This window comes from Lactuca serriola, chromosome 7, assembly GCF_051521515.1.
Source record: "Lactuca serriola cultivar US96UC23 chromosome 7, Lser_US96UC23_V15, whole genome shotgun sequence".
NCBI lineage: Eukaryota > Viridiplantae > Streptophyta > Magnoliopsida > Asterales > Asteraceae > Lactuca > Lactuca serriola.
In genome coordinates, this window is record NC_136414.1 from 84,763,081 (window position 1) to 84,776,312 (window position 13,232).

Here is a 13,232-nt window from a genome sequence, read left to right on the forward strand (position 1 = left end):
GGTGCAAAGTTTATGCCATTTGATTCCCATGCAAACCTTAAGGATGTTGTTATGGCCTTTTAAGCCCCAAAGGGCCATGCATGGAAGTAAAGTTTGAGGCTTTACGAGGTTGGTGGGTGTCTAGGGCCTAGATCTTGGTTCTACTGCCTTGGGTAGGAGTAATAAGGATTTTAGACAAAGAATTATCTCTTAAGGAGCTAGGATTTGAGTTAAACCCATTAAGAAAGATTGGGAGTGGGTAAAATTGGAAACTTTAACCTTAAGAGGTCATTTCCAGTTTGTGGACGAAGTTTGGGACTTAGATCTGAAGTGTAGGGGCTTAATCTATTAAGATGCCCCAAGCAGACTGAGGGACTCGGTGAGTCCAGGGAGGGACCCGACGAGTTGAAGTGAGTTGTCCCGATTTTGTTTGCGGTAAAATTCGTCAGAGGAATGACTCGATGAGTTGATTCGATAAATCGTGACCATGAGTAGCCAAGGAACTCGGTGAGTCAGGGGTTGACTCGAAGAGTTGGATCACGATTTCAAGATTTTGAGTTTTAGAACTCGACGAGTTAAGTCAACGTGAAGCGTTGACTTGGACCATTGACTTCGACCTTGACCATGGTTGACCTAGTTTGACTTGTGAGGGAATTTTAGGACTAAGTGTTATTTTGATACTGATAGTCAGGAAGTCAAGTGATCAGCAGTTCGGGGATTTGCCAGCTAGCAACGAGAGGTTTATTCGCAGGATTTTGCAGTCAGCGTATGAAGTGAGTTTTCTCCAGTAGGAGCGGGTCGAAGGCACCAATGCCGGCCCGTTTATATATATGTTAGTGTATACCGGATTTAGATCCAATGTCGGGGTTAGCCCGATGTAGATTATATGTTTTCGGACTTCGGTCCGATGCTAGGGAAAGCCCGATCTATGTTAGTTTATATGTTATGTGTTATGTGTTTCGGGCTTCGGTCCAATGTTGGGGCAAGCCCGATGTAGATTGCATGTTCCGGACTTCGGTCTGATATCGGGGCAAGCCCGAGGAAGGTCTAAGCTTTCCGGACTTCGGTTCGATGCCGGGTGGTACCCGAGGAAGGAATACATGTTTAGCGATAATTTTTGTCTTTGTGATACGTGTATGTGCCTGGTAAGGAGATGAGTGTGGGTGGGGGCTCTTATCTCAACACTAGCTGAGTGTAGACGGGGTTCCATATCTCATTAGTAGTAGAGTAGGGGTGAGGCCCAAGATAGGCGGGGCCTTGAGACTAACAATTATAAACATTATGTCTGATTGTTATGTACTAGCATGATTTTGATTATATGTTTGTATGTGTATAGCGGGCGGGGCCCAGAGATAGGAAGGGCCTAGTAGAAATAGATTTGTATACCGAGCAGGGCTCGATGTCAGGCGGGGCCTGATGCCGGATTCGTCCGATGTCGGCGGGGCCTGATGAAGTGGCTAGGCCAAATGTTTATAGTATGTGATTATGAGTATGGTATGTGGTAGTTTGGAGAGACTAGCTAAGCTTTGTGCTTACAGTTTCAGTTTTGATTTCAGGTACTTCCAGTTGCAAAGAAAAGAACTCGGGATGACTGCATTGCACACAACAAAACGTTTTAGCTTGGGATGTTTACTCTGATATTTTGTTACATTGTTTTGATACAACATTTTGATATAATTGACATGGATATACTGTTTTGATAATTGAGGTATTATCGCTTTGTTTTGGACATATGTTTTCCAGAAATTCTGGTTTAATTAAGGATCTGAAAATGAAAATGTTGGACCGTATTTTTGGGATGTTTCATAACGTCTCTAAGGAATGGGTATGAACAATTTTTAAGAGATTTTTTTTGGGATTTTTATGTATTTACCCATTCCACAGAGACATTAAACAATCCCCAGAGGTGTTAACAAGATTCGCAGAGATACCTCCGCGGAACCATTAGAACCCTAATTTTTTTTGTCTTTTAGTGGTGTTATGTTATTTCTGCAGTAATATGCGTTGTTCTTCAAAGGATGACAAAGATCCGTGTAACCCCCTCTGCGGTCTCATGATCATTTTCTAAAACTTAAAATTTTATGGTTATTTGCTGAAAACGCCCCATAATTTTTGGTTATTTCATTAATTTCTCTCTCTCTCTCTCTCTCTCTCTTTATATATATATATATATATATATATATATATATATATATATATATATATATATATATATATATATATATATAGACAAAGGGTAACATTAATAACTCCAAATGGCCATTTTGGATATAAGTAGTGAATTAGTGATATTTCTTTGGAAAAAAACCAAAATATAATTCTGAAATTTGAAGTGCAAATCCAAAATGGTGCGCTCGAGAGTATATAGTCATTTAAAAAAAATTATGATTTTTATAAAAAAAATGGTTTATAATGATTATACTCGATGTTTTAAAAAGTTGGTCATGACTTCAAAGTTTCTATTTGTCGTCATGCTTTTACAAAACACTATATTAAGCTATATATGTATATCAAAAAGAATTATAATAGTATATATACACATATTATTATTAATTATATATAAAATTGTTGCATTGAGTCACACGCACTACAAGAAAGCAAAGCATTAGCGGCGACACATAAATGACGCGTTACATGTCGCCACTATTGCTGGCTGTCGCCGCTAATGCTTTCATTTAGCGATCCGCGTCATTCTCACCCCAGCCGTCCGATTTGTTTTCAATCTAACGGCTTTTAAGGAAAGCGGAAAGGCGCGCTGAGTTTTTCCTCCGTTTGTCGCCGCTAATGCCCTAATGTCGCCGCTATTTCCCTAGCGTCGCCGCTAATACCCGTCGCCGCTAATGCTAAACGCAGATATCCCCTTCATAGTTTACCTTTCTGCCATTCACAACTTACCTTTCACTTGTTTTTCTCTCGTTTTTTCTTCAATATCATGAATTTTTCCAACTTGGTGGACTAGGCATTGCTTCTTGGACCGGTGCTAGCTTCTCCTTCCCTCAAGGCAGCCACAATACCGCCACAACTCCAACCAAGGTCGACATTTAGCCAAAATTCCAAAATTGCCCCAACCAAGGTCGAATTTCTCATCTTTTTTTATGATTTTTTCTGTTTTAGATGATAAATAGTGAGTATTTTTCAAGTTTGTTGAGTGATTATGTTTGTATTTTGATATATGAATTGGTTATGCATTTTGTTGGATTGTATATATTTTGTTGGATTGTGTGTTTTTTTCACATTTGTGGGAATTTTATTATGCATTTTGTGTATATTTTGAAATTTATGTTTAGATTACATTGAAGTATAAAAAAAAATTGACATGAATATATACATTTGTATGAAATTGGATGAAATTTAGATGTATATATTTGTATATATTTGTATGAAATTGGATGAAAGTTATACCACATTGTCTTAACATGAAATTTAGATGTATATATTTGTATGAAATTGGATGAAATTGGAATATGTAAATTGAATGTATACATTTGACTTAATTGTATGAAATTGGATGAAATTGGATTAAATTGGAATTTGCAAATTGTATGAAATTGGATATATACATTTGACTTAATTGTATGAAATTGGATGAAATTGAAATATGCAAATTGGATGTATACATTTGGCTTAATTAGGTTATTAATAGCAACTTATTTCTAGTAATGTATTGTATATGGTTTCAAAGTGCTTAATTTTGTTAGTGACTTAATGTTTGACCAACTTAATAGCAACATACTTTTAGTGACTTAATGTTGGTCATTACAACTTTAGCTTTAATTAGGTTATTAATAGCAACGTACTTTTAGTTATTTTAATTTAATTATAGAATAAATTTAAATTAATTTAAAAAAAACATTAAAAAATAATAAATTAGTTGTAAAATCAAGTTAATGTTAAAATTAAAATAAAATAAAGTTAGTTTAATAAATTAAAATTAAAATAAAGTTAGTTTAATAAATTAAACTAATAATAAAAAAGAAAATATTAAATTAATTATAAAATCTAATTAATTTACCTTTAGAATGAAATTAAGTTACCTTTATAAAATCAAATTATATTAATTATAAAACTAACTTAATAGCAACATACTTTTAGTGACTTAAAATAAAGTTAATGTTAAAATTAAAATAAAATAAACTTAGTTTAATAAATTAAAATGAAAATAAAGTTAGTTTAATAAATTAAACTAATTACAAAAAAGAAAATATTAAATTAATTATAAAATCTAATTAATTTACCTTTAGAATCAAATTAAGTTATGTTTATAAAATCAAATTATATTAATTATAAAACTAACTTAATAGCAACATACTTTTAGTGACTTAAAATAAAGTTAATGTTAAAATTAAAATAAAATAAAGTTAGTTTAATAAATTAAAATGAAAATAAAGTTAGTTTAATAAATTAAACTAATAACAAAAAAGAAAATATTAAATTAATTATAAAATCTAATTAATTTACGTTTAGAATCAAATTAAGTTACCTTTATAAAATCAAATTATATTAATTATAAAAATAATTTAATAGAAAATATTAAATTAATTATAAAATCTAATTAATTTACCTTTAGAATCAAATTAAGTTACCTTTATAAAATCAAATTATATTAATTATAAAACTAACTTAATAGGAACATACTTTTAGTGACTTAAAATAAAGTTAATGTTAAAATTAAAATAAAATAAAGTTAGTTTAATAAATTAAAATGAAAATAGAGTTAATTTAATAAATTAAACTAATAACAAAAAAGAAAATATTAAATTAATTATAAAATCTAATTAATTTACGTTTAGAATCAAATTAAGTTACCTTTATAAAATCAAGTTATATTAATTATAAAACTAATTTAATAGAAAATATTAAATTAATTATAAAATCTAATTAATTTACCTTTAGAATCAAATTAAGTTACCTTTATAAAATCAAATTATATTAATTATAAAATTAACTTAATGGCAACGTACTTCTTGTAATTTTAATTTAATTATAGAATAAAATTAAATTAATTTAAAAAAAACATTAAAAAAATAATAATAAATTAATTGTAAAATCAACTTAAAGTAGTTTTAAAATCAAGTTAATGTTAATATTAAAATAAAATAAAATTAGTTTAATAAATAAATTAAACTAATAAAAAAAAGAAAATATTAAATTAATTATAAAATCTAATTAATTTACTTTTAGAATCAAATTAAGTGACCTTTATAAAATCAAATTAAATCAATTATAAAACCAACTTAATAGCAACATACTTTTAGTGACTTAATGTTGGTCATTAAAACTTTAAATTTAGCTTTAATTAGGTTATCTCATGTTGGAATACTTTTTGAATCGTCAACTTTATGAATACTCTACTTGATTTTTGTTTTTCCGTAAAGTAAACCTTAAACACTAAATTATGTTTCAGTTGCATCATGTCTATTGATAAAAGTTGGACTACTAATCCATATCGTCTATCTCCCGAGTTCCAGCTAGGACTCGACACTTTTGTCGAGAGATCCATGTTACACCTAGATTGTAAAGGTGAAACCAGATGTCCGTGTGAGAAATGTGATAATCGTTACTTCATGAATCCAAAAGTGGTTTGATACGGGAGATATTCCTGATGATAATTTCATAAGTATCGACACAGAAAAAGAAGCGTACCAAGATGATCAACTCATATATGCTTCGCAAGCCAAACAAGTGTTCTACATCCGCCAGCCTGTTAATCATCGAAGAAACCAAAACAACAACCCTCATTGTGTCGTCGAGCATGTTAATCATCGAAATATTTGGGATCTACCATCTAACAATCCTCGTGTCCAAAATGCTTACAGTGACTCTGTCCAAGATGTCGACAATGTGGAGGCTGAAAATGTTGACATAGTTCAAAACAACTCTTCATCTGGAGATAGACTTTTTATTGACTTCTCACAATACTTTCAAAACAATGTTGACGTAGCTCAAAACAATGCTGATTATGACGATGAAGACGAGACTGAAGTACCTTCGCCAACGGGTAGAATCGAGAATGTTTCCGATGAAGAGACTGATTATGATGATGGCGATTCTGATTATGATACGGACGAAGAAGACATTGAAGTATATGATCAAGATTCTGATTAAAAAATCAAAAATTTTTTTGGTAATAGAAACTTTATTTGAAATGTACCTTTAATTCATATTGTTTGTCTAACTTTTATTTATGTTGTTTGTCTATATTGTATATCTTACAATTTTGCAGGGTAACTAACTTTTATTCATATTGCAGATGAGGTTTACTTGGGCAATTCTCTTGGCCATGATGGCCGATGTTATGGGGCTTGGACACGGAGGTGATGGAGCCGGGGATCCACCACCTCCAGGAGGCTTTGGTCGTGGTCAGCACGAACAGGATGGTGAGTTTTATTATGATATATTTATTAACTATTTTTATTATTTTATAATAAGTTATCGTGACTAATAGGTTTAATTGTATTTTTTCAGCCGAGCTTCCTAAAAAAATGAGGGGCATGTCAAAGAATATTGAGTTGGGAAAGTTGATAAGGGCAAATAAGGGAAAGCCCATAGATTTGGATTTCGACAGGGAGATCACATATTTCCCTGTCGGGAAGCGTGGTAATTGGTTCACCCATGAAATTGGGAGGTATTTGTGGAACAATGTCCCTTTCAACGTATCTGGTTGGGACAATGTTTCCCCCGCTTTAAGGAACGCAGCAGTTGTTCATCTAAAGGTAACTTGGATACAATTTCAATTTTAGTTGTGATTGTTATTTAATTAACTAAAATTTTTGTGTTTTGCAGAATAAATTTGATTTGAATAAGGTTAACATGGGTCCGGAGCGTGCTCAATTGTTGCGGAGCATTGATTCGAGTCTTGCAAAAGTTTACAGAGGCCGAAAAAGTAAAGCTCATGCTTATTTTAAGGAAATCGGGGGGCCTGTAGATATTCAAGCCGCATTAAACAACCCCCCTAACGGAATGTCACATGAAAATTGGGCGAAGGCAGTCGAACATTTTCAAACGCCAGAATTTTTAAGGCGTTCGGCGTCAAACAAGGAATGTCGTGCAAAACAAGTAGTTGTAAACAGAGGGGGGTCGAGCTCATACAGCAATGCATGTTTCAAAGAAGTAAGTTATAATATATTTAAATATTTATTTAAAGTATAACTAATCTAAATTTTAATGTTAAATAGGATATCAGTCGAATAGAAGCTTTTCGTAAAGCTAATTCCAATCGCCAAGGGGTATTTTATAGTCCTGTAGTCGAGCAACAATATATAAGTGGTTAATTTGTATTTTTCATATAAGTGTTTATATCGTCAAAGGTATTTAGTAATCTAATTTTTATGATTTTTATTGTTTTTAAAAAATACAGAATGCTTTACTCGAAGAGATAAACCAACGAACCCAAGCTACTTTTGAGGCAAGCGGTCTAGCACCAACTGATATAAAAGATTGTTTTGAAAGAATATTGGGTGTTTGACGCGGACATATCAAAGGCATTGGGCGTAAACCCCCTACCGTTGTGTCTATGTACGATCAGCAACAACCAATGACACAAGAACAACCACAATCACAGGTAATTGTTAGTAAATGCTATAATGGAATGGTATAATTAATTATAATGTTATTCTGATATGTTGTTAATATATTTTGTTTTCTTTGCAAATGCTCCAAACAAAACTACAGGACCCGACCTGTTCTGTAGCATTGGAAGAGTGGTTTCGCTCATTGCCGCCACCAGATAATCAAGGAGATGATGATGAGGACGAGTAGTTATTTTAGGATTTTATGAAACGTTTTGTAATTTGAAACAATACTAATGTGGTATGGATTAATATTTTGGATTGATTGTATAATATGTATTAATATTTCTATATAAAATTATCAGATTTTTCAAATGCTATATGAATTAATATTTGGATTGATTATAAATTTAATGTGAAATAAATAAACAAAAAAAAATCAAAAGAGTATTAGCGGCGACAGCTTTTGTGGCGACACCATCGTATTAGCGGCGACAACGTATTAGCGACGACGGGTAGCATTAGCGGCGACGGATAGCATTATCGGCGACTACTAGTATTTACGACGACATTGAGCGTATTAACAACGAAACAATACGGGCGACGTATTTGCAGCGACATGTCGCCGCTAAAGGTATTAGCGGCGACACGCCTAACCTTTAGCGGCGACACGTGTTGCCGCTGTTGCCCAATCTTCTTGTAGTGACGTTACAAACCATGTGCAGATCATGGTTCGACAAAGCTTGAAGTTTGAGATTGTTTTCAAGTCACGTATAGTTGGTTATACTCAATTTCCATAAAATAAATGGATCCATCGCTAATCATTTCTTAATCTTTTCTTGATTAAATATCATCACCAATTAATCCGTCATTGAAGGGCTATAGCAACTTTCCCACTAAATCGTTCCATTGCTAATACTCATTTCCAAGTAGTGATTTCACTTCATGACAATATATACTAATCACTAGCTTAAGAAATTTTATAAATAAAAGCACCCATGGAAACAAGGTTTATACATTGAAAGCACCAGGATAACAATATAGATATTGTCATGTCCTAAACCCTACGTTATATGGATACAAAATGAAGACTAAGGAGTAATAAAAATAGGAACAAACAATATAAAACATTCACAGAAGATTTAAATTACTAGATACATCAACGAAAATGTAAATAGGAATTAGTTAAGGGCTTGAAGATGTGAGATGCCTTATGGTCAATGAGGTCCAAATGTTTTTGTTTGAGATGCGTGTAAACAATCCAATCTCCATTATGCCTCGCACTCGGCATTGTAGTTATATATCCAGTTTGACCCCCCCATGGGAAATGATAAGATCCAAAGATTGGCTCTCCGAATCCAAAGTTCATATATTTAATCGGTAAACCTTGTCCTGATGACACAACTATTGCATCCCCATCAGTCTCTTGTAGCTTGAAATAAACCCTTGCAACTGCTGGCTCTGGCCTATGCAACTCTACCCAATCAACCAATCCCCTAAAATGTTCTTCATTTGTTGTCTTCTTCACAAACTCATGAACCTTATTTGCGACTTCATTAAGTGTCATTTCCTGGAGTTGGCGATTGTTTTCCTCGCCATATGGTATAGATAATATGTTCCCAAAGTGGTTCTTTAACATAGACGATTCTTCCTCACTATTTCCGGTTAGGAAATGTCGTCCACTAACAACAACACCCACTCTTGATGTTTTGTTTACATCATCATCGACTTGTTGAGCTAATAGCTTCCATATATATGCTGTAAAAGACTGAACTTTGCTTCTTCTAATGTCTTTTGCACTGGCTTGTGATTGGAGTTTATTAACTGATTCTGCATGAATGTAGTAGATTCGACTACAAAGTTCGTCATCACATGAAGGTGTTGGAGGAGGCAATGACGATATTGGAATATAAAGATCATCAAAGGTTGTGTCGTAATGTGGTGGGCGTCTTGGGTTGAGAATTGATGATCGAAAAGATGGGATGTTTGAAATTTTATTGAATTGGATTAAGTCAATCCATGCAGCCAAGAACATGTTTAAAGAATCGCCATCAGTGAAACGGTGATCGAAAGCACATGATAATATTATTGCTCCACATTTCAACTCTGTGACCTGTTTTATTCAAAAATATAATTAAGATGATATTACCAACTGATACGAATATATAAAAATTCTTTGTGATCAAAGATATGTTTTTTTTATAAGAATGCCAGATAGATCTTGCTGTATCTAGCAAATCTACACAGAATTTTGATATCAATCATATCTACCTGATACCTGTTTAAATTTGCCAATATTTTTTCCTTGCCAGTTTGCTAAAGATGCAGAAACCAATTTAAAATTTCACGTTATATTTTATCTGTATATTGCCGATTGTATATTTTGTATTCTACTATGTATTAAATATATTGATGGGAGGCAAAATCTTTCATGTTTTGTTTTGTTTTATACCACCTTTGAAATTTTTTCTTACTTTATTGATTCTCCACTTTAATAGATATAGTTAAAGTGTCGTTTGTTTTGAAAAAAAATCATAAGAAAGAATAAGAGACAATACAAAAGCTAAAAGGTTAGGTATTTCAAAATTAATATAAGGAATAAATATTTCACGACCTCATCTATGCATGACTTTAATCTTCGTAAAACTTATAAAAGAATCGTACTTCTATTATTAGTACTATAAATAAATACAAATACAACTCGATTGGATCTCACGTTTATCCTTGTAAATTCTTGATATGAACTAAAGTCGAATAACGTAATAAAAATTAGAAAGATAAAAGATTTGGAATGGAAACTACTATGTAATTAAATAAGGGAAAACATTTTAATAAAAGAAAACTAGAAAAATAATACTTGACATGCTAATAATAGAGGTTAATTTAAACTATTCATCTTTGCGTAATTGCGTACGTTAGATGCATCATATATATATTTTGACAACATTTGTATTTTAATCCACTAATTTATTACATCATACTTTAAAGTACGTTACCAAAGTAATAGAATATTAATGTGTTCAATAACTGGTATGATTGTAGTTTTGGTGTAAAATATATAAACAATGGCAAGGTAAACGAGTTTCCTTATTTGTCAAGGTTCAAACCTATTCGATTGTTTTCGTAGTCGTGAGAAGATTTCTTAATTTTTTGTCGTTACCATGTCATTTTTAAGTCAAATTCGCTTTATGGAAAGCGAAAACTGTAGTTATGTAGTTAATTAAATAATATTTTGACATGATCAATTAGAAACCTGTGTACGTTTGTATAACATTATAAAAAAGTATATCTATATCTTTAATAAGAAAACGCTATATATTAAACATAATTAATTAGGAAGTGGGAACTTCCTAATTTAATTGCAAACTTTAAAATCTAAGAGTGCTTATTGATTTAATGGCTACGCATACACCTTTATATATATATTATTAAAACATGCAAATTTTATTTTTATTTCATTTTAGACAATAAGCTGATCTTACACATATATGTAAGTTTGAATGTTTCAAAAAGCAAGATATGTTGATTAAAATGAACAAAATAGATGACTCACTACACGTTTTTTGTTAATTGATTAAAACAAATATTAACATAAAATATTAATTAATTGCAAACTTCCAAAATCGTAAAATGCTTAATTGATTTTGTGCTTACCCAACACCTTTTATATTATTATGATTACAAAAAACTTTATTTTTATCTCATTTTAAACTTTTTAAACTATATGCTGTCAATGCATGACACACATGTAGATTTGAATGTTTCAAAAAGCGAGATATAGGTTGATCAATTAAAATGTTTAAAATAGATATGTCACTATTAACTAAAACAAATATTAACATAAAATAAGTTTTTGTTCTATTCGTATAAACTTTTAATTAATTAAAAAACTATACACTATACTTATATCTCGAATTGGCTATAACATGAAACGATGGACTTCTGAACTTCCATTTTAAGTTTATATATGTCGTCTTAACTGCATGATCATGTTATCTCTGAATATATAAGTAGGGTTTAGTTTTACCTGAACAGAAATCACACCACGATTTATCTTAGGGACCAACTTTCCCTTCACAGTTTCATCAGGGTGATGCAAATCTAGCGTTTGAAGGTCAACGTCAGCGTGAGCATGTACAAACTCCACACCATAGTTGTTGCAGAGCACCTCCGGTTCCCCAATCCTGTTCGGAACTATCTCTCCGGCGAGCGGGTAAAATGTGGATAACACAATACCCAAAGATTTCTTGAGCGTCTTCACCACCGTTTCGGTTGACATGGCAGTGTCATCGTTTTTCTTGTAGCAAAAGAAAACTCCGGCGGCAAGCGGCGGTAGGAGTAAGTCTAAGTTGGTTAAAGGAAGCCAGAGGTCGTGAGTCGGCGCCTGAGCTGCAGAAATGACCTCGATGTCTTTCACTGTAACTTGGTAGTCGAGTGGGTAGTCAACCACATCGTTGGAGAGTTCTAACGTCTGGAGGGTGGAGAGTTTAGCATGGAGATGATTATGGCTTAGATTAGAAAGAGTTGTTCGAGAATAATTTTGAGAAACAGTATTAAGCAAACCACATCTGTTCTTTGAGACGTGAGAAAAGGAAAAGGAAAAGGGTGGCGATGGCTGTGGTGGCGGAGGTAGTGGTAGTGGTGTTAGTGGTGATTGAGGATGATGGCGGATATGAATATGATGTGATGTAAGGTAAGAACTCTCTTGAACCCATCTCTTATTGGATCTCCCAATGGTAAGAAGAGTAGAATATTTTCTCATGTTTGTGAGAGAGAGAGAGAGAGGGTTGGATTCTAAGTATAATGAATTCTAAACATAATCAGGGTGGATTTATACAGCACTGAGGATATACTAATAATGTGGTTTCTTTCGCAGTGACAACTTGTATATATCATTGACTTAAAATTTAATTCTTTTATTATTAATTGCGTATATATATCATAGTCTACTTTATTAATTAAATCGTATTTCTTTAGTATTTTATTATTCTTTATGATATCTTTTCAACCATGACTTTGATGTTTTTTTATTTTTATGTTAATGTATTACTATTTTTTTTTCTTTATTTATTAACATGCAATATACGTTTTATCAATATGATTGAAGGTATGTACATGTATGTGTGATTAATTAAAAAATGAGTTTTGACCTAGTTTTCTTTGAATTTACCAAGTCAGTATTATTAGATATATAATTCCAAACAGGGTACTCGTTATTTTAATGGAAACGATTATTAAATTAGAAAAAGAAACTCTCTTGTTCTTAAAAGAAGATTAGATGTTTTCTATTAAAAAGGGCAGATGATCACTACTAGAAAAAAGAAAAGGTTTACCTACAAAAATTAGCTACAGGTAACAATCGGTAATTACTGGTGAAACACCCACGGAATGCACATTTGTGACGGAACAGCGAGGGCATAGCGATAGAAAAAAAAAAGTCTTCGAAAATCGTCGGTAATACCAAAAAACAACAATAAAAGCTGATTTTTTTTAAAGAATTGGTCATCGTTAATCCGTCCGTAAAAATACAAAATGAAAAAATAATCATATTTTATTGTCGCCTGTTGTAAACACCGACGGACAAAAACAAATTATGAATTTTTTTAAGAAGTGGTCGTTAATCCGTCCGTGAAAACAAAACGAAAATTTCAACGATAGAGTACGAACCCGAGCCATTGCTGTGGGGGAGAGTAGCCACTAGCACTTTGGTTGTAAGGTATTAAATGATTTCCATAATTATATGTA

General features: G+C 32.2%; 1 protein-coding gene across 1 annotated transcript; it reads right to left on the reverse strand.

Annotated features, from left to right (window-relative positions):
• Positions 1-8,441: 8,441 nt before the first annotated feature.
• LOC145062665 (coniferyl alcohol acyltransferase-like) lies at positions 8,442-12,303 on the reverse strand. The gene is made up of 2 exons (XM_079010242.1): positions 11,515-12,303; positions 8,442-9,600 (listed from the first exon to the last, which is right to left on the reverse strand). Exons 1-2 carry the CDS (start codon positions 12,247-12,249, stop codon positions 8,647-8,649), a joined length of 1,689 nt encoding a protein of 562 aa, XP_078866368.1. The 5' UTR covers positions 12,250-12,303; the 3' UTR covers positions 8,442-8,646.
• Between the last annotated feature and the right edge of the window lie 929 nt (positions 12,304-13,232).